Raw genomic sequence first — 21,227 nt, forward strand, 5'->3', positions numbered from 1 at the left:
TCAAGAAGAACAAAGTTGTACTCATGTTTTCTTCAGAGGTTTTGTGTATCGTTTCCTTCAGTAGTTCTTGGTACAGCGCCACCACAGGCGACAGAGTGAACAGTTTTTTCAGTTAGTTTGGATCGTTTGATACAGAGCAGTGTGAAAGCAAATAGCAGCAGCTAAAAATATAATAAATGTTTAAATTTTGGTCGGCAATTGAACCAAGTCTTTCGAACTATCAGGTGCGAAAACAGCCCAAATCTCCTCTATTGCATGATGGAGTTCCAGTCGTTGGAAATTGCTTTTTAAATGACTTCCACAGATTAATGGGCAGCAACATCTGCTTCTCTGAGGCCATTGATGCTGTCGATCAGCAGCCCACCGCCTGCCTTCTCTTTTAAATCCTGAAAGCGACAAGGTTGTTTTTAAATTGTCAACACAGGTTTTTCAATTGAGAGCCATTTTGGGTTAATCTCTGTTAAAGAAACAGCGGAACATGTGGTGCGGAATATGAGGTTCATTTGAATAATTTCAGACTCTGACCAGTCCATTTTGTACTTTTGTCATATTTTCAGTAGTTTTTACTCCTTGTTGCAGCCACAGTGTGAGTTGAATTCTTGCATCATTCTCTATAGCTGCAACAAAAACCTAACATCAAACCTTTTGTAAAGAATCCTACCATGAAAAGGAGCCAGCTTGCCAGAATGGAGCTCCCAAACATATCTCACAATTTATTTTGGATCACAGTAATCTCACAGCATTGGAGGCATTTTGTTGGAAAAAGAAGCGAAACATGGCAAAACAAAACTAAGACTCATCTCGGTTCTGTTGTCGTAGAGCTGAAAGTCCTTTACTTTCCCCGTCTTCTGTTGTTTATGATCCTGTAGGAACTTTTCCCCTCAGCACTCAATACTTTGCAACTAAAACCTGAATGAACTTGAAACCAGTCATGATCTGGTGAAAGAAAAGCTGAACCCCCCACTCCGTCACGCTGTCACAGTGTCAGCACTATTCAGCCTGAAGTGTTGTCCCACGCTTCACGTCCTGCGGACATTCCCTTTGTGTGGAGGACACGCAGCTGTAATCCCGATCTGTGACTAATCAGATTGGGCTGTCATCGCACCAACAGTGTGTTTGTTCGATGCTAATTTGAGAGCCATTTCACACGGAGCTTATGCTTCATTGTGTCGTCTGTGCCTCGCCGAGCTCAGCGCTGAACAACAGAAATTAGTTTTCTGGAAGAGCTCGATTCTATCACTTTTGTGATCATCCTAAAGAGGATTAAACTTGGATTTGTCACGCTGGCACAAGATAATCTCTGATCCACCTAATTTGTTGTTGTGTTAAAATAGAATGTGATACATTATGAGTCTGATGTCGTCTATATGATTGACATTGACTTGCTCAGTTTTATCCGATCGTTAACAATCATTAACCATTTTTTTTCAGGCCATCTACACTGGCACTCTTATAAAATATTTTTATCTGCAAATAATTACTGCCCATCTCCACTAACTCTCATTAATCAACATTTTGACCTCGGTGATTCCAACAAGATAACCGGATAATCGCTCAGAGAAGTGTGCTTGATTTAATCTCAGCTGAATCTAATTGTTTGATTATTATAATTATGCTACAATTCGTTTTAATAGCTGTAATTCGGTTAAGGAAGTGGATTAGCACTGCTTCATGTTTCACACACATTTAGCATTACAAACATCTGGATGTCTACACATTTTGAATTTATAAAGCTGAAAATGTAATTCTTTGCTTAAAATTGTAGAGTTTTGTTCATATTAACCATAAATATGAATAATATGATTTTTTTTGGCATCTGCCTTGAACCGATAAACTTTGCCTCTCTTTTTGGTCTTATCTTATTGGTATCCTTTATTTTATAAGAATACAAAAAAATGTTTAAAGAGACTTACTCAGGTAAATTCCCTGGACATCCGTAGAAGCTGAGTCATGAATGCATTTTAACCACCTTCTTTTCTGCTTTTCAGGCTTTAATGCATCTTGTTACAGAAACTTTATGTGAGGCTTATTGCTTTATCCCAAAACCAGTTTATAATTGGTGTTTCTGATCATTCCCCTGCTGGAATAGGAATTAGAGTCCAAGTCTCAACCATTTAGCTGTTGCTCATTTTGACTGATAACATTTGTAGAACTTTTGCACTGGAAAGTAACCTCATTAGCTCATTAGCTGATAACTTCAAATAGAAAGTCTCATCAGTTTAATTTCATGCAAAATATAAATCGATAAGAGACATTTTTGGTAATATTTAGAGGGTGTTTACATAACACACAGTGCAGTGTTTGCCTGCAGACTCATGACCTTCTGTAAGGACAACTAGGACAACCAGAAGGGACATCAGCAGATGACACACTGGAGTGACACCCCCAACCCAAATATAACATCCAAATAAAACCCCTATGACTACGTTTAAAAATACTAACTCCTTTTAACATATCTGTCCTTCTACTCTTCTGTTTAATAACTGGGTTGTTAGTAAAAACACTTGATTGTTTACTTTTCTTTCACACTGAATCCAACTGAATCATGTTTACGTTAATATGTCGTCGCTCTGTTTTTTCTTGTTTTTCTTGTCCTTCAATTTATTTGTTTGTAATCACATTATTTATGCAAATTTTTCTCTCTCAGATATATATCTTACTGGCATATAGTTTTTGGTTACTCTACCCACCCCTGTTGATTTCCTTCATCTAAACATCTAATGCGTCTTCTCGCTGCCGGGACTGATGTGCCTTCAGCGTAACCAGCCTGTAATCTTGCACAATCTTCATCCTGATTTTTGTCATATTTCCTGAAATGTTACCCCTCAGATATCGCCTTGTTTGCCTTTCATGAAACTGTGATGAGAGACACATGTTGGAGCTGCACGCTGGCATTTAAAAAGCTGCTGGCTTGTCAAGATGGAGGTATGCAGCTAAAGGTCAAAACTGAAGACGTTTACAGGCCAAAAATGTTCAACACTCTCTGGATCTCATAACGTGTGCCTTCATCAATATTTAGCATAGTTAGGACAAATCGCTCAAACACTGAGGATCAGTGTTAGCTCTGCTAAATCCACCGAGGCTGATGTTAGCTCATAATAGTCATCAATAACACTAATTAAAGAACGAATTAATGTAGAGAGACAAAAAACAGGCATTGTTGATATGGCTAAAAACATACAGCCTCACTGCAACATCCATCATAAAGTCAGGAGAGCATTTGTGAAGTGAAGTTCACTTAAACTTTTCAGTTTTATCATCAACATCATCAGTCAGCAAGCATCTAATGTAATTATCTGCATTGTGATTTATGGTTATGACAGAATCATCAGCATCACTGCTATTGTTGAACAGCAGAGGCTCACAGAAAGAGCTCAGCATCATCCTTCAGCTGTGGACACATAGTGAGACATCGTTTGATTCTGACTGAATTTCAGCTGGATGAGACATAATCTGCATCAGTGACGCATTTTTACTGCCAGTTATTAGATTTCTTTTTGTTTTTGTGAGAAAAAAAACAATTTCACATTATGACGATATTCAACATTTTACTGCATTTTAACCCTACATCCTTAAAAATTAACTAGCGTGACCAGAGATTACACTTTCCATATATGCTTAATCACTTTTGACACCTATTGCAAATCAGTAAATCGCATCACAGCAGTTCAGTGTGTTTAGACATCGAGCTGTGATGAAGATAATTTGCTCAATTTCAGAAAGCTGATTTAGTACCTGGGCTGCACAGTGGCGCAGTTGGTAGAGCTGTTGCCTTGCAGCAAGAAGGTTCTGGGTTCGATTCCCGGCCTGGGGTCTTTCTGCATGGAGTTTGCATGTTCTCCCTGTGCGTGCGTGGGTTTTCTCCGGGTACTCCGGTTTCCTCCCACAGTCCAAAAACATGACTGTCAGGTTAATTGGCCTTTCCAAATTGCCCCTAGGTGTGAGTGTGTGTGTGCATGGTTGTGTGTCCTGTGTGTCTCTGTGTTGCCCTGCGACAGACTGGCGACAGACTGGCGACCCCGCCTCTCGCCCGAAACGTTGGCTGGAGATGGGCACCAGCACCCCTCCCGACCCCACTGAGGGAAAAAGGGTGCAAGAAAATGGATGGATGGATGGATTTAGTACCTGTTGCTCATGTTCAACCACAGATGAGTGAGACTGAGACAATATCCAGACAGCAGCAACTGTGTGGATGAAAATTCCCTCTTCATGTCAGAGTTCAGGGCAGAATGGACAGACTGGTTCAAGGTGGCAGTAACCCAAATTGTCATGTGTTACAACCAAAGTATCCAGATTTTAATCTGTAACGGTGCAACTTCAAAACATGTTAGCTACAGCAGGAGGAGACTGTGCTTGGAGTCAGTCCAGTCAGCTGAAAAAAAAAAAAAAAAAAGGACGCTACCGTCCAGTCAGGGTCATTAACATTTGACATTAGAAATAATGCTTCCCATTTACAACATTCAGATAATGGACTGTATCTTAGTCATGCAATCTTTGAATTAATAAACATTTAAAGTACTTGTTTTATCAGCTATATCAGTCTAATATTGATCATTTCTAATATTGGAAGTTCACCAATATTGTTTCCTTCTCACACTTCCCAAAAACATCAAGGCAAGAGCAAATCAAAGGCAGATTTTTACTTCTAATTGGCTTTAATCCTCTAAGCAGAAATGTGTGTCTAAGTACTTGTTAGTTCTAGTTCTCTCTTAAAGTATTTTGCAGTTTCAGTCCTAGACATTTATGAAGATGATATGGAGCTCCATGCAGCGAACCTCTGGATACAGCAAGTTGAAACAACATGATAACACCTGGCTGTGATGAAAAGGAGCAAAGGGACTTTTTGACCTCTAGATGTTTCTTTTGTAGACCTGTTTTTTTTACATTGTCACCTTGTAATGTTATTGCTCTGATGACAAAACCAATGTTTCTCCATGTGCAAAGCTTCAGGTGTGAGGCTTGTGTTTGGCTCGAAGATATGAGGGTATAGTTTTCTCCTATGAATGGTAGGATTGGGAATGTATGTGCAGACAGAATACCACATTTATAAAGACAAAAGATTTGTGTGTCTGTCACTTTTTCTTATTGATACTTGTAGCCTGGGCTGAGTTCTCTAAACTGGCCAATTGAATCAGGAGACTTGTGACTTCTTTTTATTGCATCGAAGGTCAAGTGCAAACAAAAATAATCAGAGATTAAAAAGGCCCGTTTATTAACCACAATGGACTGGTGCAACACCTTCATTTTTGAAACCACAGCTCTGATTGACCTATCCATTACTTCATTATTCGTGAACAAAACACACACACACCTGGACTCCTCAACTTGACCAGACTCAGAGAGGGGATTCCACTTTTTGCCATTTGACTTCAGCCTCAGAGGATCCTTAAGTTGGCAACACTTCCTGTTGACCTGAAACTACTTGAACAGCAGAACTGAATTTACTTGCTCCTCTTCTTCACACACACTCTTTCCCCTCTATCTCCTCATTAATCTCCAATATTTGTTTCCCAATGTTTTCACTGATAAGGTCAAGCTGGTTGCAGTGTGTGTTTGTGCATATATATATATATATATATATATATATATATATATATATATATATATATATATATATATATATATATATATATATATATGCATATAAATCTATAAAACCTATGTATGCACATTATAAAGGTTTTTGTGTACTTGTAATAGTGTGGTTACTTGCTTTGTTTGTACACACAGATGCCCTTTAGTGCTAAGACTAACGAGGGATTTGTCCATTTTATTTTGTTTTCCCATCATGCCCCCTCCATATTCTCCATTTTCCCCCTACAGACTACGATACTGATCAGCACCTTCCAGATAAAGCGACAGCACTGACTGCGTTGCATGTTTATGAATTGCTAATGGAGCCATTTATCATGCCGTACGACACGATTTACCATATTGAAAGTCACGCTTTGCAGTTTTACATTTAGAAGGTGAAAATTTAAGCGCAATCGACTGTATCAAGTGTCATTTTAATTTATGGGAGATTAATGCGGCGGCTGTGCTCTCCTCCCTCGCACTCATCAGGAGTTGCAACTAATGCCTGCATAATCACCATTTTTACATTTAACTTCAGCTGCACTGTGTGTTGCTGAAGGCAGTATATTTTCTTCTGCTGTTCGTAGAACATTAGAGGAATAACTGTTGTTCGATGTTGGGTTAATGATGATTTAGTTCACTTTGGGAACTTTTCAAGAACCAGTAAATCAAAAAATTCAAACAAAGAGAAGTGAGAGATTAAGCTCATGTTTTTCCACTTCATCGCCTGGATAAGATAAAGTCTGGAGAGCTGATCTCATGCTCAGAGAGTTAAGGTCAGAGAGATTCAAAAGAGGACAAGATCCCATTGTACCTTACATTTATCTTTTGCACTGTGAAACATTTTACTATGGCTTCAATATTTAAAGGCTTAGAGTCAGCTGAATTGTTTTTTTCTCATGTTTATACAAATAAACACAAAACCATGTGAAAACACCATGTCACACAGACAGATTACACATTAATAAATGCTAACAATAAACTCATATCTGGGTTTTAGTACCAGATGCATAAAAAGATGTGTCTTATAGTTTAATAGGCTTAATAGGAAGCATGTCTGACCCTTTTCCTGTTGAGATTTGGTAAAATCAAAGCTAATAATGATACAAAATCTTATAAGACAAATTACAGCTTCTTATTCCTAAAAGAAAATTATGAGATGGAAACACATCATTGGGCTGCACAGTAGTGCAGTTGGTAGAGCTGTTGCCTTGCAGCAAGAAGGTTCTGGGTTCAATTCCCGGCCCCAGTCTTTCTGCATGGAGTTTGCATGTTCTCCCTGTGCATGCGTGGGTTTTCTCCGGGTACTCCGGTTTCCTCCCACAGTCCAAAAAACATGACTGTCAGGTTAATTGGTCTGTCTAAATTGCCCCTAGGTGTGAGTGTGTGTGTGCATGGTTGTGTGTCCTGTGTGTCTCTGTGTTGCCCTGCGACAGACTGGCGACCTGTCCAGGGTGACCCCGCCTCTCGCCCAGAACGTTAGCTGGAGATAGGCACCAGCAACCCTCCCGACCCCATGGGACAAGGGTGAAAGAAAATGGATGGATGGATGAAACACATCATTGAGGTCAGTTTATGTATGGCACCATGGCAATAAACATTAAACTAAACAGGCAACATTTTAAGAAAATAAGCTCAATGTATTGAAAGAACTCTTTAGAAAGACCAATTAATCTAAGAGCTGTGTGTTTGGACTGTGGGAGGAAACTGGAGAACTCGCAGAAATCCCAACATGCAACGTTAGAAACTCAATGCAGAAACACAGGCTGGGATTTGAACCCAGAACCTTCTTGCTGCAACTGGGCAACGTTGCTATCAACTGTGACATCATGGAGCCTGAAAGTCAAATAACTTTCAACAAATGTTAAGTCACCTAGAACAGGATATGGCTAATTCTTTCTTCACAAATGCTTGATACGTAACCTTTATAATTTTAAGAAAACATGAAACAATCCATCTGTGGTCGTGGGCCAAGACTGTACCATCCTTGAATTGCAGTCACAGGCTGCAGAAAATCCTTCAGCGGGTCACAAATGGTCCGCGGGCTGCACTTCGGACACCTCTGTGTTAGGCTGTCATCACAGGAAATGGGTCAGAAAGTTATTAATAGTCCACATCGTAGTAGTGCGTGCTAATTCTCTCAGTGCAGCAAGAGCAAGAAGAAACTCAAACTGCACTTCAGCTGACTGTTAATGTAATTTTATTGAAAAGTTTGTTTTTATTTTATTTTGGTGTCGGGTTTTGAACACCTGTCCAGCAGTGTTTCTGTGGATGTTCTCCGTCAGTCACAGAAAGCTGTCCCCTTCATGTGGGCAGAACCAAACATGGATGTTTGAGTTTACTATTAGAGAGCACCTCATGGATTTTGGTTAGACGTTTTATTAGCATTTACTCACTGAAAGGAAAAAGTTCATTTTAGTTTCTTTTATTTCAATCAATTTGAACTAAACACTCAGCTATGTGACAAATAAAGAAAATGCATTAAATACTATTATGAGTAAAGGAAATCAAAGTTATTCAGGTTGTGAATGAGTTTAATTCCAAAATTCAAATCGTTCCTCTTTGTGCACTTAATGGAAAATTCTGCAGTTCAGCTGTTAGTGTCACGGGTGCATTGTAATGTCTTAGATGTATTTAATTCATTTGGTTAAAATTAAACTTATAAGAAAGCCTGCTTCTGGCATTTTACCTGCAAGGCTTTCTTTGCATAAAGGAGGAAAAACAACATTACAGCCCTGTGGCCAATATTCTCAACTATTCTCCTTGTTTCATATTCAGTATTAAAGCCATAGATTGTTTTGGTTCTGAAGTTTGTCCTCTGACTTTGTCCTTGGTTTGCTAAAGTTTTATTATAGCAAGTTAAGGCATAGCTTATATCTTAATGCTTTTTATGTGTCAGAAATAAATGTACATTTCAGAAGTGTGTTAAATAGATTACTGTCACATCTTTTGTTAATCTTAAAAACGTCAGAAATCCAAAATATTTCCTCTATTTGATCAAGAAATGTGTCCAAGATCTCATTCACAACTGAGCAAGTAAACTGTAATGGCCATATGTGGAAGAATTAGCAACAATTATAATTTCATCCACCTGTCAAAATATAAATCAAAGGTCTTAATTTCAGAAATGTGATGTTTTAAAGTGTCTGACTTTAGAGCAAAACACAAGGCCACTATGCTTTGATTTGGGTGAAGACTAATACAAGTACAATTCTTCAAAGTATGCATGACAAATGCTACATTAACTATTATTCCCCGTGTTAGGATACTTTGTTATATCCATTCTTTTAGCTAAATAAAAGTTTATAACTGTCACTTTAACTTAGCTGACAGTCAGTTATTAAAAAAGGTTTTAAAAGCTTAAACATGTTTTGTCAGCAGCTGTCCTGATACCAACAAAAACAACCATAAACCTCCTGAGCCACAATGAAACCGTTCCGGTCTCACAGATCTCCAAATTGCAAATAATCTAGTCACTGGAAGGCCGAAGGAGGTCGACAGGTTTTCAGGTGAAATCCAATATATTTTTATGCTCTTGTCAAAGAGAAACCATGGCAAAAAATTATATTTTAGAGCTTAAGTTTGAATTCACAGTAATCAAAAAAGAATTTTGGATTCTGTATGCATGATTTCCTTTTTCATATTGATGACCAAAGTAATGTGCCAGGTTACAATTATTGCACAAGTTGTTGAGCTCAGCAGGGTGCAATTCTTAAACAGAAAATCTCCTCACTATATTCTCTTATGTGGCTGAAAAGGAAATGATTATCTGAAAGGTGTTTGCTAAAACTGACGGTGGAGGAGCAGAAACCTCCCAACCGAGGTAATAGAGGTCCTGGAGACAGTAAAGTCCAAATTAGGCGTGAAGGTGGGCCTTGGACTTGATAGGTCACAGGGCCGTGCAGAGACCACTAAGGGGGCAGGTGCTCAACAACAAAAAAAGGGCACATCTAACCGCATTCTAGGACAGAATATTAACAAAGCCTCTCAGCTTTCAGAGTTTAATAAACAATGATAAATTACAAAAATGTGACATATACAATGAATAATAACAATAATACCAAAAGAAAAAAAAAAACATAAAAAAATGTTGACCAAAAGGGCACTTGGGGGCAAGGAGCAAAAAGGGCAGGTGCTCAAGCACCCCCAGCTCCCCCCTCTGCACGTGCCTGGGTTTAGTTAATATTCAGGTGAATCGTGTATCCAGATCCCATCACATATAAAGCAGATAAATGCATCTAACTTTTTCTCCGTAGTGACAAAAACCACTGACTATGGCCCCAATAACTTATAATAAATGAAATTACAACTCCACTTAAATTACCAACACTTCACCTGCTGTGGTCTGATCGCACAGATTTACAAATTCCTCCTGGTTGTATCTGCAGAGAAATCTGCGCTGGTTCATCGGGCAGTTGGATCTGCCTGATCCAAGCCGATCCATTGAACTTTTTTTTTTTTTACGAGGATTTTTTATTTTTTATTATTATTATTATTATAGCGTGGTTTGACTCCCCCGAAACAGACAGATGTTATGTCTGTTTCATCCGCTGAAGTGAGCGGCGCTTCTGAGCGCGATGAACTCCATTAATTAAAGCCACTGGGTGAGTTAAGTTCAATTCTTTGCAGCGGCAGAGCCGCGTCCGCGTTGGTTGTGCAGCCGCAGCGCACTGTGCATGTTACGATCTAATTAACTTTCTTTCTGCATGTCTATTTTGTTATAGGAAAGTATTGCAATATTCAAACCCGCAATTTAGCAAGATATGTAAATCAGAGCTGGACCACCAGACATATTTTGTCTTTACAGAATTACACTATTAAAAATATAAACAAGGGTATAATGCAACCTTTTAGTGGACTGTAATCTATAAAACAAAGAGCTGCCTGTTTGCTGCAGTGGAGATGAAGATGGTCCATTCAGGAAAGCAGAGCTGCATCAAACTTTAACGTGGAACTGCAGAAAAAAGAAAAACAAAAAAAACAAAAGCAAAAATTGACTTGTTAATGCATGTCACCATGAGAAAAGCCTACTGAGTTTTGCTTAAAAAAAACTTTTTTAAACATTTAAATCACACATTTGTCTCATGAAGTAGATTTTTTTTGCAAAACAAACATTTGTGCATGTCAGAAATCTTTTCTTATTATTCTAAGTTTTTGTTTGACTCAAAGTTTTGCTTTTGATTCTCACATGAGTCGTGGGCAGGGCCCAAAATCACAACAAAAGATTTCTGATGTGTGAAAATAAAAGTTTATGTTTGGCAAATAACTTTTTAAGTTCACAAGACAAAAATTAGTTATTTAATTTAAAAAAAGTTTTTTAAACAAAACGATTTGTTTTTTAAAAAAGGAATCATTACAATTCCAAAAGTTTTGATTACAATTTTATTTTACTTAACTGAGGTTAGTTTTTTTCCCCCATTGAATAATTGGGAAACATTTTTTAACTGCATACTCTGCGAACCTTAAATTTATCTTTAAATTGTCTTACAATAAATTGCATATTTCCCAGTAACAATTAGGAGTAAATAGGAGCTCCAAAAATATTATACAGCTCAACTCAACCCAACTTAAAGTCTGGGTTGAGTTTTTTCCCCTTCATTAATGACAAACTTTTATTACATTCATTATATCTATCATGGTAATTCACGGTTAGTTATTTTTAATTCTAAATGAATATCCTTGTTGAACTTTTATTTAAGTGTTATTCTTCTTCAAGATACATTTACCTAACGCCTGAATAAATGAAATGTACATCATGCAGCAAAGGAAATTAGAAGATCGGACATATACTGCTCAAAAAAATAAAGGGAACACTTAAACAACACAATATAACTCCAAGTAAATCAAACTTCTGTGAAATCAAACTGTCCACTCAGGAAGCAACACTGATTGACCCGACGAGGGTCCCCGTTGTCAATCAGTGTTGACATTACATAATAAATACTAAAGAATGACTGATATCATTAACAGTACAGGGAAGAAGCTTTTAGTTATCTAGCTTTGCTAGCAAAGTCGTTAGCTAGCAGCTAATAGCACAACTACAGCCCAATGTTTGTATGATAAAAATAGTGAATCGATAGATAAGAACAGTTTCTCCTCGCCTGGCTGCCTCCTCCCGCTCAGTAGCTCTTCAGAGAAATGCAGACGCAGAGGCCTGTCAGTGTCTGTTGTATTTCATTACCTCTCTGCTTAAACCGCGACTCCGAGCTGAAGCAGAAACGATACTTCAACGTTTTCCGTCATCTGACAATTAGCAAGTCTACTCCACTTTATTCACCAAAAACGTTTTTTTTTATTCACCAAAAACTGTTTTATAATCTGGAACGTTCGCTACGTTGAGCTCCAGTTAGCCGCCTTATCTCACTGCGTCTCACATCGGGCTTGATTCTGGAGTTTGCATGCTCTTCACATACACAAAATTGATTTGTCCAGGTACTGGAATTAAGCATGTAAGGTTGTGAATGAATGGATGTATTTTAATGAATTAAATGTTAGGCTTATTTTGTCTGCAATCAGAAGAGCAAATGGGAATACAACACAAAATAGGGTTTAAATGACTTTTTTTGTATATTGTTCTTCAATGTGCTATTTAAAGTTAACTGTTAAAAAGTTAAAGTTTTCTAATTGCAGCACCAGTGAAGCAGGTACAGTCAGTTTCTAAAATGTCAGGTGCAGACTTTATGACAACTTAATCTAATTTAGGAGAATTTATATGAAAACTTAGCTCCTAGCCTGAGTACTTTGGTTGTTAATAACCCCACGCTCAATTAAATACAAATTAAATACATTTTTCTTAATATATTTTTCTCCTGACATCTCCCACTGTGTTGCATTCTGTCTCTAATCAAATTAATCTCTGTTTTCCAGCTTAGCAGCATCAAAAGAAGCTGCGGCGAGGAAAGCTGCCTCCCCGATGCCACCATCAGAGTTTCTGGACAAACTCATGGGGAAAGTCTCGGGGTACGACGCCAGAATTCGACCGAATTTTAAAGGTAGGATTTTGCCACCAAGACTCAGTCGGATAAGGCAGGAATGTAGCCAAAAATTCCTCTAAAAATTCCTTCTTGCTTCTGCATCTATTAACATCTCCAAATGCATTTTTAGCAAAGATTATCTCCAGTGGAAGGTTTGTATTTAAATGTTTTTTTCTTTACCGAAAAGTGGGACAAACAGTTTTTACATCGCTGTTAAAATTCTGTTCTCTGTTTAATGTTCTTGGTTTTAAATCTCTTGATCTCTTTTGTTTGCCCTTTGCAGTGTACAACAAAGGTAATTCTGCACATTGCCCAAATTTCTATGGACAGAAACAAGTCAGACCTTACACCTAATTTTTCTTGCACTTTCTTGAGCATAAATCCCTGTAAATGCACTTTGAGCCCCACTATAGTGGCAAAACAGCATTTCCATCAACATATTTTAGATCTAAGCTGTCATGATGCTAGTTGGCTACATTCCTTGGTATCCACACAGTATCCTGAGTGCTTGTTTTGGTGGTCAAGGTAATGTACCTCCTTCCTGCCAGCGTGCTGCTGAATATGATCTCATGTTGAGGATGCTGCTGATGATAATATAAAATATAGTGACCTCTCCCTGAATGTTAGCCCCCATAAAGACACATGTCAGAGGTTTCTTTGATCAACACTCTCACATCAGAAACTGTCTGAACATTGAACAGGGAGGGAAACCTCCCTGTTCAATGATGCATTTATTTAATGTGATTAATGTGTACAAAAAGATTACAGAGCATCGTGCAGACATCGATTCAAACGTCATTTTAGAGCAACATAGTTAAGGTTCATGAGGTGAATGTGAATTTGTTTCTCTTTTTTGTCAGATAATTTGAATGTTTGTATCAACCATATATTATTTATTTCAATACATATCATTATGGTGATTTTTTCTTCTCATGATTATACCTTGAGGTTCTTGTACTTTAGTCTTCAACAGCCTAGTAATCCTAAATATGTTTTGATCTGAAGGAATCTTGGTTCGCCCATCAGAATCAAGTGTCTATGTTAAAAGCTAAACCCACTTGGTACCGAATGACCTTTTCTGCAGGAATGGTCCGAGTTGAATGTCATTTGGGAACATCCAAACAAGCGACAGGTTATCTCTCTGGTTACAGTTCAAGAAGCTAGAACATCCCAGGACTTCAGTGGTTGCATAACAAGTGATGATGTTATCGGTAATTACAGATTTGTCCAGCAGTCAAAACAGTAAGTGAAGGTCAGAAGGGTTTTGGGGCTGACCTGAGGTGTTTACATTTTCCTGGCAAACCTTCTACAGCATACTGTAGTTGTTACATGTGCACCAATGTCTGTCCAAAATGGAGAAAACCAGTTAAAGTTGGTACTTCGCTGGTATTTCCTCTGTATGTTAGACATTTCTTCTTCTATTTTCAATTCTTGTTTAGAAGAACTAACATTACTCAAGAAAAAAATGGCACTAGCGCTGAACTAAAATTGGAGCACACATGTAGTGACTTAAGGGCTATGTGTGTGCTCCATTCTTATTCTTTAGTGCTCAGAATGAGGAGAAAATAGTGAAATCAGGTTTCCTCATCAAGCCCTAAAGCTCCACAGTTTGAATGTATGATTCTTTCTTCATTGCTTCTGAATTTCCCTTCTTTTCTAACGCAGTGAAATAAAATTGTTCTAATATTTAGTACAGTGGGGACGGTAACACACAGGATTGTGCGGTCGGGAACCTCAGCTTACGTTAAGAAATGCTGCTGCAGAGCTTTATTTTCCCTCTCCGTTGAGCCCATTATGTTATAACCCATTATATGGTGATCTTTCTAAGTGAGATATCTCAGCTAATGCGAGACAGAGTCGAGAGGGGCGGAGGAGTTTTGGCGTGACTAAGTGTCTGTTATTAAACCTGCTGTGGCTGCACAACAGCCGAACCGACTCCTAACATGCAGAAAATGCATTCAGGTGTGTGTCAGGGAGTAGGTCTATCAAACCATCTCTAATTCTTTCACTTCTTACTGTCAATAATTTGCCAAAGTCACTGCTGCAACAACGTATTGTACAGCAGGGCAGAAAGCAAGCCTGAATCCAGATTTATAGCTTTAATGATTTTTATTTTCCTCATATTATCTAATATAAAGTTTATGACAAATGAACATGATCGGGTGAACTGCTGTGTGTGCTCAGAATAACAAATATTTTCCATGAAATGATGAAAATGACTTTTATATGCAGCTTTTCACAAAATTGAGTCTGGAGCTGTTAATAGACAGAGTCTGATGGGAAAATCTGTCATGGATGTCAGAGAGGAGGATGAGCGTAAACTCTGTGACTCGTTAATTTGCGTCAGTTTTCTGCTATGTTTGTGTGCCACTCCCCGCACAGCACACAACTCTGTGAATGGCATAGTGCAATTGTTGTCCTAAATATTTCCCAGGCGCTGACTGCAGTAATAATAATCTTCCAGATTTTAAAATATTTTTTATGGCTAAATGAACATATTACCCTCCAAAACATGGAATGCTTAAACAAATAAACAACATGTGTGCATGGAACATATTAGGAAATTCATAGGAGATTTTCAATGTTCAGTTGTTTTTAAGGATTTGTTCTCCCAATGCTCATTTCAGTCTATTCAATTTCTCTCTCAGTAGGTATCTGGGTTTGTAGGCATATCAGCAAGTCTGCAGCTGCTGTTTTTGCTCTAATTGCTGATTAACGATTATGCTACTAGCTGTGCCAACCCCTCAAAAACAGCTTTAAATTATCTATTGTATGTTACTTTTAAGAATTGCAGATGGTGACATAAAGTAAAAATACAAATAATTTTATTCATCTACCTTTTTTTTATTCCTGTTAACAGCACATCCAGATAGTTAGTTAGCGTAAACCCAACAACACTCTAATACAGAGATTGGCTCATCCCAGTGATAAAACCCACAAACACAAGCTCGGTGGTTTGAACAGGAATATTCAGACCTCTAATGTGGAGAAACCAAACATCAGCAACACAAACAGATGCACCAACACAGCAACACAAACTACTCAGCGGTGCATTTACATGTCAAGGACATTGGACACTTTTTTAAAAGACAGCAACGTGTCGGTTTTGAACAATGAAAGACAGTTGGTTTGAGGGAGGAATGCTATTAGTGTTATTGTCCTGACCACAGCTTGTTGCTTCCAACTATGATTGGAAAGGAAGATTAATTTTGGATGAAAGGGAAAAAGTCTCCATGAAACCTGAGGAATCCTGGTGAATCTATTCAAGCACTGAGGAACGTATCCAGGGCTTATTGTTGCATTTTCAATCCATCAAACTCTTGACTTTTGAGAAATCATATTGTGTGTGTGAGAGAAGAGTTCTACGATTTTATGACAAAAGAAAAATTGGCATTGTGCTAATTGTAAAACCATTTTCTCTGCAGGATTTCCTCAGAGAAAGTAAATTTCCAAAAGGCTGAGAACATTTAGAAATCCATCAGGTTTTATGAATAACAGTGGTTAAAACCTCAAAACACCAAATGAAGCAACTATGCTGCAAAATATTGAACCTTCCTGTTACCTGTTTTAAGTCTTGCTCTTTTTCAATCTCTTGCAGCCTGAAACAACAACTGACGTGGTAGAAAATACAGTTTCAGTTTTAAATACGTCTTACATCTACAGTATGTTCTTCTGCTGGCTTCATTTTTAAAACTTTACATTGAAAGTAGTTGACACTGTGTCTTTATTAATCAAAAAAATGCCCAACACATGAGATTGAAATTCTAGTCCTCATGAGCTTTTAGATGCACATTAAGTTCAGTTGATGTTTTTTTCTGTGTAAAGAAAAGCACTTTACTGCTGAAGATATTAGCACCTTTAAAGTTGATCAAGTTTAACAATCTCAAATAATTTGAGTTCTCTTTTTGCCTTAAAATCGGCATTTATTGTCCTTGTAAGAAAATTTGAAAGAAGGGATTTGCTCATTAATTTATTCAAAACCAGATTTAATTTGACTTTGAACTTTGAGTTTATGATTTCTTGTCTAGAACCCTAATGTCAAACCCCAGTCCTCAAAAAGTGGAAACTTTTAGATATGTATCTGCTTCAACACACCAGAATCAAATATTTTTGTCTTTAGCTGGACTCTGGAGAACTTGCTGCCTACTGAGGAGGAATTTCAGTATTTGATTCAGGTGTATTGGACCAGGGACACATCAAAGAGTAGCAAAACATCCCTGATCTAGAGCATTAAAAGTAACACTCATCTATTCACTGATCTCATTAGTGGGTTACCTGCAACCCTAACCCTGTAACCCTAACCTGTTGGATCAGCTCTGACACTTGCACAAATCTAAATCAAAATCCTATCTCTCCCCTTTTTACCTTAAACTGGTGAATTTTATTTGGCTTTGAGAAAAGGTCTAAGGTGGAGACTTTACTTTTTTAATCTCCCTTGTAAGCTCACTTTTATCTGTTAGAAAGCAAATCCTTCAGTTTCCTACGTTTCTTGCAGAGCAATGTGGCTGCCTCCTATTGGTTCACATAACACTTGTAACGCTTTGCTTCAACGTCAAACTCTGAAAAGTCTCTCTATGTGAAGAAGAAAAATATTCCTACCTTTTTAAAAATTTATTTTGTGTCTCGCTAGGAATCACCAAGCTTAGTCATTAAGGTATTATGGCACGAGTCAGAGAAAGTCTAATTTAATTTGATAGTTAGTGCTCAGGAGGGGATGTTGTTTTCTTGTTAAAATATATGTGTATATTATGTTTATTATCTATTCTGCAATTTTAAATCTACATGTTAAAATCACACATTTATTTTCCTAAGTGCTTCTTCCAGCCTACACGGCTTCCCTTCTGGTGAAATTAGCACCAGCCGATTTACTTTTTCTACACAGCAACAGCAGAATTAAGGCAGCGAAGGAAATGTGAGAGGAAAGAGACGAGATTTGCCCAAAGCTACGAATATAGTACCAGCATGAGAGGAAATTACAGTGATCATGACTCGGGGCGTCCACTGTGCGAGCAGAAAGCTTCCGATTGATTTAGCAGGTTCCTCTGTTGGAGTACGGAGAGGAAACACTGCTGACACATTCAGGACAAGCCATTTATAATCCATGAATTCATCCATCCTTTCATTCTCTCTCTGCCCCTGCTTTGTCATTCTTATAATAGTATGCTCCCCTCCTCGTTTTCTACTCCCATCCTTCATTCATGTTTGGAAATTCTACGTTTTCCTTAAACCACAGGCACTTTTTTGTTCTTTTCTCCGGTTTCTTGTATTTGTCTCTTTTTGCACTTATTTGTGCCCTCATTCTTTTTGCCATAATAACATTAAGTTCTCCTAACATCACCCTCATCTCTGTCCTTCAGACAGAAAAACAATGTCATCGACACCTAGATGTCCAAAAGCATCTCCTCTTTCCTTCCTCCAGTTAACCTCCTTCCCACTAGTTATGGACTTATGGCTCTTAGAAAGGAACCAAATCTTCAGGACCCATTCACTTCAAAGAACTGTTCAAATGATCATTTTTTTCTAAGCCATTTTATCTTAATATAGTTTTATTTTATTTGTGGGTGAAGTTCACAAAAAGTTAAATAATCTGTGTTAAGTAAATAACCTTAGTATGTTATTACAGAAAAAAACATATGTATATTTTCCCATAAAATGTACAATTTCAAAATATAAATGTCACATACCTTATAGTTGTATTTTTTTTTACAATTATGTGTATTAACATCTTAGTGCTAAATGCAACAAAATAAGGAAAACATGTAGCAAACAGCAGAGGAAAAAAGTGGACTTGAGTTGTTTAGGCAGAAACAAAATTCCTCTTCAGCATCATTACATATAACAATTAGGGCAATGCACTAATGGTAAACAACACTTAAAGAAGATTAACCAAAGAGCAACAAGCAAGAAGAAATCAAGAAGAAGGGAGCCACCATGACCGTCCTCATCCTTTCTGCCCCACATGAAGCCTGAGTCGGTGAGGGAGCCCTTTCTTCTGGTTCTTTTATTTGGCGATTAAATCAATGTTTTGTAATTAAGTGGAGTAATAAGGGCTACTGCAGTGTGTGCAGAGAGCATAGTAAGCAAGAAACGGCTTTCACTGACTGAGACTCTAGTCCTATCACCCGTGAAAAAAGAGCCGTTCAAAAGAATCGGATCGTTCATGAATGTCACATAGCTACTCCCCATCCTTTCTCCGCCTTGTTTGACCATCATTGAGTCCTTAAACAACCTGGAGGACGAGCAAAACTTCAGCTCTCTGTGCAAAATGATGCTGCTCAGCTCCCGAAAAAGATCACTAATCTGCTCTTCTCTGTGATGATAGCTCACAAGATGCTGTAAAGATAAATGAGTTTGTATGGGAGTGAAAGATAGGGGATCAGGGTGCTTATTGGTGGCCGTGTTCATGTGCTCCCCCCTCCTTCTGTGTCGGATGTGTCTTGATGAATGGCACAGACTCATGCTGCAACTCCCCTCTTCCTCTCTGCCATAACCTCGTCCTTCCTCATCACTCAATCTGAGCAGCAGCAAGGGCGACGGCAGCGACTATGCCCCCAGTTTTAGGCTCGATCAGAAATAGATGAGCTGGCTAACGCTGCCACTACGTAACTCCTCTTTCTCCTTCAAAATCCCCTGCAAGGCAGTGACCAGTGCCTCAAAATACGCTGAACATGTTGGCTGCTCTAAACTTAGTGCCGCTCATGTTACAGTTTGAACTTATTGAAGGAAGAACACTTTGATATTTGTCTTCAACAGCTTATAAAATGCATACAGGACATCAACACGTTACATGAGATTAATCACAAATAATTCAGGATAGAAAGCTAAAAATATTAAATAAAAATAACAACAAAAAAGCAACTTAAAGAAAATAAATCCTGACTTGAAGGAATAACTTTGATTTTTTTTTTAGAAGGGGAATCAATTGAAAGGTAATAAGTAGTCAGCATCTTACCTACATTACAGTTCTCATAGTCTATTTAATTCATATAAATAAAGATGAGTTTTACCTAGAGGATGATGCTAACCACTTGTCCAAACTGAGGAGAAGATGGTGTTATAGCTTTTCATTGAGCTTTTTAAGCTACAATTTGTTAAAAAGTTGTTGCTTTTGATTATATTTATGGGTACCAGAGTAACAAGGACTAAACACAAATGTATGGCAATGCAATGTGAAAAGTTGCCAAACTTTGGATCTTTTTCATTTGACTTCATAATTCTCTGCTACTTAAACTTAACATCCACATAAAATGCACTAAAGTTTGTAGTTAAAACATTAGAAATTCAAGGAGGAGGGATAGTTTCACAAGGGACCATTTATACATTACCAAACACATTTATTGCTGCAAAGCATTAAAAATCTATCTTTAATTGCAGCAGCGTGACACTAAAATAATAATAAAAAAATCAACCTTCAGTTACATTCAAATGGAAGAAAACAATCCAGTAGGAGACAAAACGTTTCTACACAAAAACACCTTTTAAAATAAATCTAACTGAAGCGGGGACTTTTGTTTAATTCACGTTTTAAAGCTAATAAATGTTTCTTTGAAGTTCTTATTGGTAATCCAAGGCTTTCAGGTTGACTTGAGTATAAATATGATAGATGTGATGCAAAAAAAGGCCTTTTGGCCACTAACAGGATATGGACATATATTTATCTCGCCACCCAGTGAGGAGAATTGTAAAAATGAAATGACCACAGCCACTAAAATCCCACTTCATTTTTGTTTAGATTTCTTGAAGAAGGACGTTCTTTTTCTTCTTCAGAGGTTTTTGTGTTGTTTCCTTTAGTTGTTCTTGTTGCAGCGCGACTAGAGGTGAGGAGGGTGAACAGGCTTTTCAATTAGTTTGGATCTTTTGACATAGTGCAGGGTGACATCAAACTGCACTGAACATGTAACAGATGTTGCAACCTTGGTTCCCGAGCGAACCAAGTCTACCAGACTATTGAGTGGAAAAACACCCTGCAGCTCAATGTATATAAAATAAAATAAAATAAAAACTCTCTCAAAAGCAAAGAAACAAAGAAACAGAACAGGGAGAAGTCTGATGTGTGAGGATTTGATTTGTGACACCACTGAGCAGCCACAGTGGTTTCCCCCTTTCAGCTGTTATCATTTCTTTCACTCCGCTCCCTCCTCCCGTTTGCTCCGAAATCCCCACGATGAGCGTGAAAAGAAAAAAAAAATCCCTCTGAAAATCCACCGCTGTGTCACTTTACCACTGAGCACTGAACAAGTGGATATGAGTCCAGTATTAACAGAGAGGGAGTGTGCTGCTCTTCTTTTACCCTTTCTTTTTCACAGCTGGAGCACTTGTTGTTTCACATAGTGTCTCCTTTTCTCCTTGCCAGAGTTGAACATGTCGACGTGGGACGGTAGTTATTAGCTGTCAGAGCTTGACGTTCATTTGGTCTTATCAGCACTTGTTTAATGGCTACTTAATGGGATTAATGGACATAAGGTAATGAGTGTGGGATGGGGGACTGGCTGCAGGGGGGAAATGAATGGTTGAGGGAGCGAGGAAAGGGGAGGAAAGGCAACAATGCTAATGGCTTACAGACTTGGAGGGAGTTGCTTCGGAAAGCAGTTTGGTAAATATGGCAGATGGCAACTGTGCAGCTCTGGGCTTCATATGCAAACACAGAATTTATTGCCTTTATATTCATACCAGTGGATA

At 38.0% G+C, this 21,227-nt stretch overlaps 1 protein-coding gene across 3 annotated transcripts in view; it reads left to right on the top strand.

Annotated features, from left to right (window-relative positions):
- The window catches only part of glra1 (glycine receptor, alpha 1), a 123,906-nt gene that overhangs the window by 17,119 nt on the left and 85,560 nt on the right, over positions 1-21,227 (top strand). For 2 of the 3 annotated variants that reach the window (XM_008420836.3, XM_008420837.3), the window contains exon 2: positions 12,442-12,566. In XM_008420836.3, coding sequence (XP_008419058.1) covers positions 12,442-12,566 — 125 coding nt within the window. Of the gene's footprint in view, positions 1-12,441; positions 12,567-12,831; positions 12,844-21,227 lie in introns of all 3 variants that reach the window. The other variant, XM_008420835.3, reaches the window with a different exon arrangement.

Source organism: Poecilia reticulata, chromosome 10 (assembly GCF_904066995.2).
Source record: "Poecilia reticulata chromosome 10, P_reticulata-male-v2, whole genome shotgun sequence".
Lineage (NCBI taxonomy): Eukaryota > Metazoa > Chordata > Actinopteri > Cyprinodontiformes > Poeciliidae > Poecilia > Poecilia reticulata.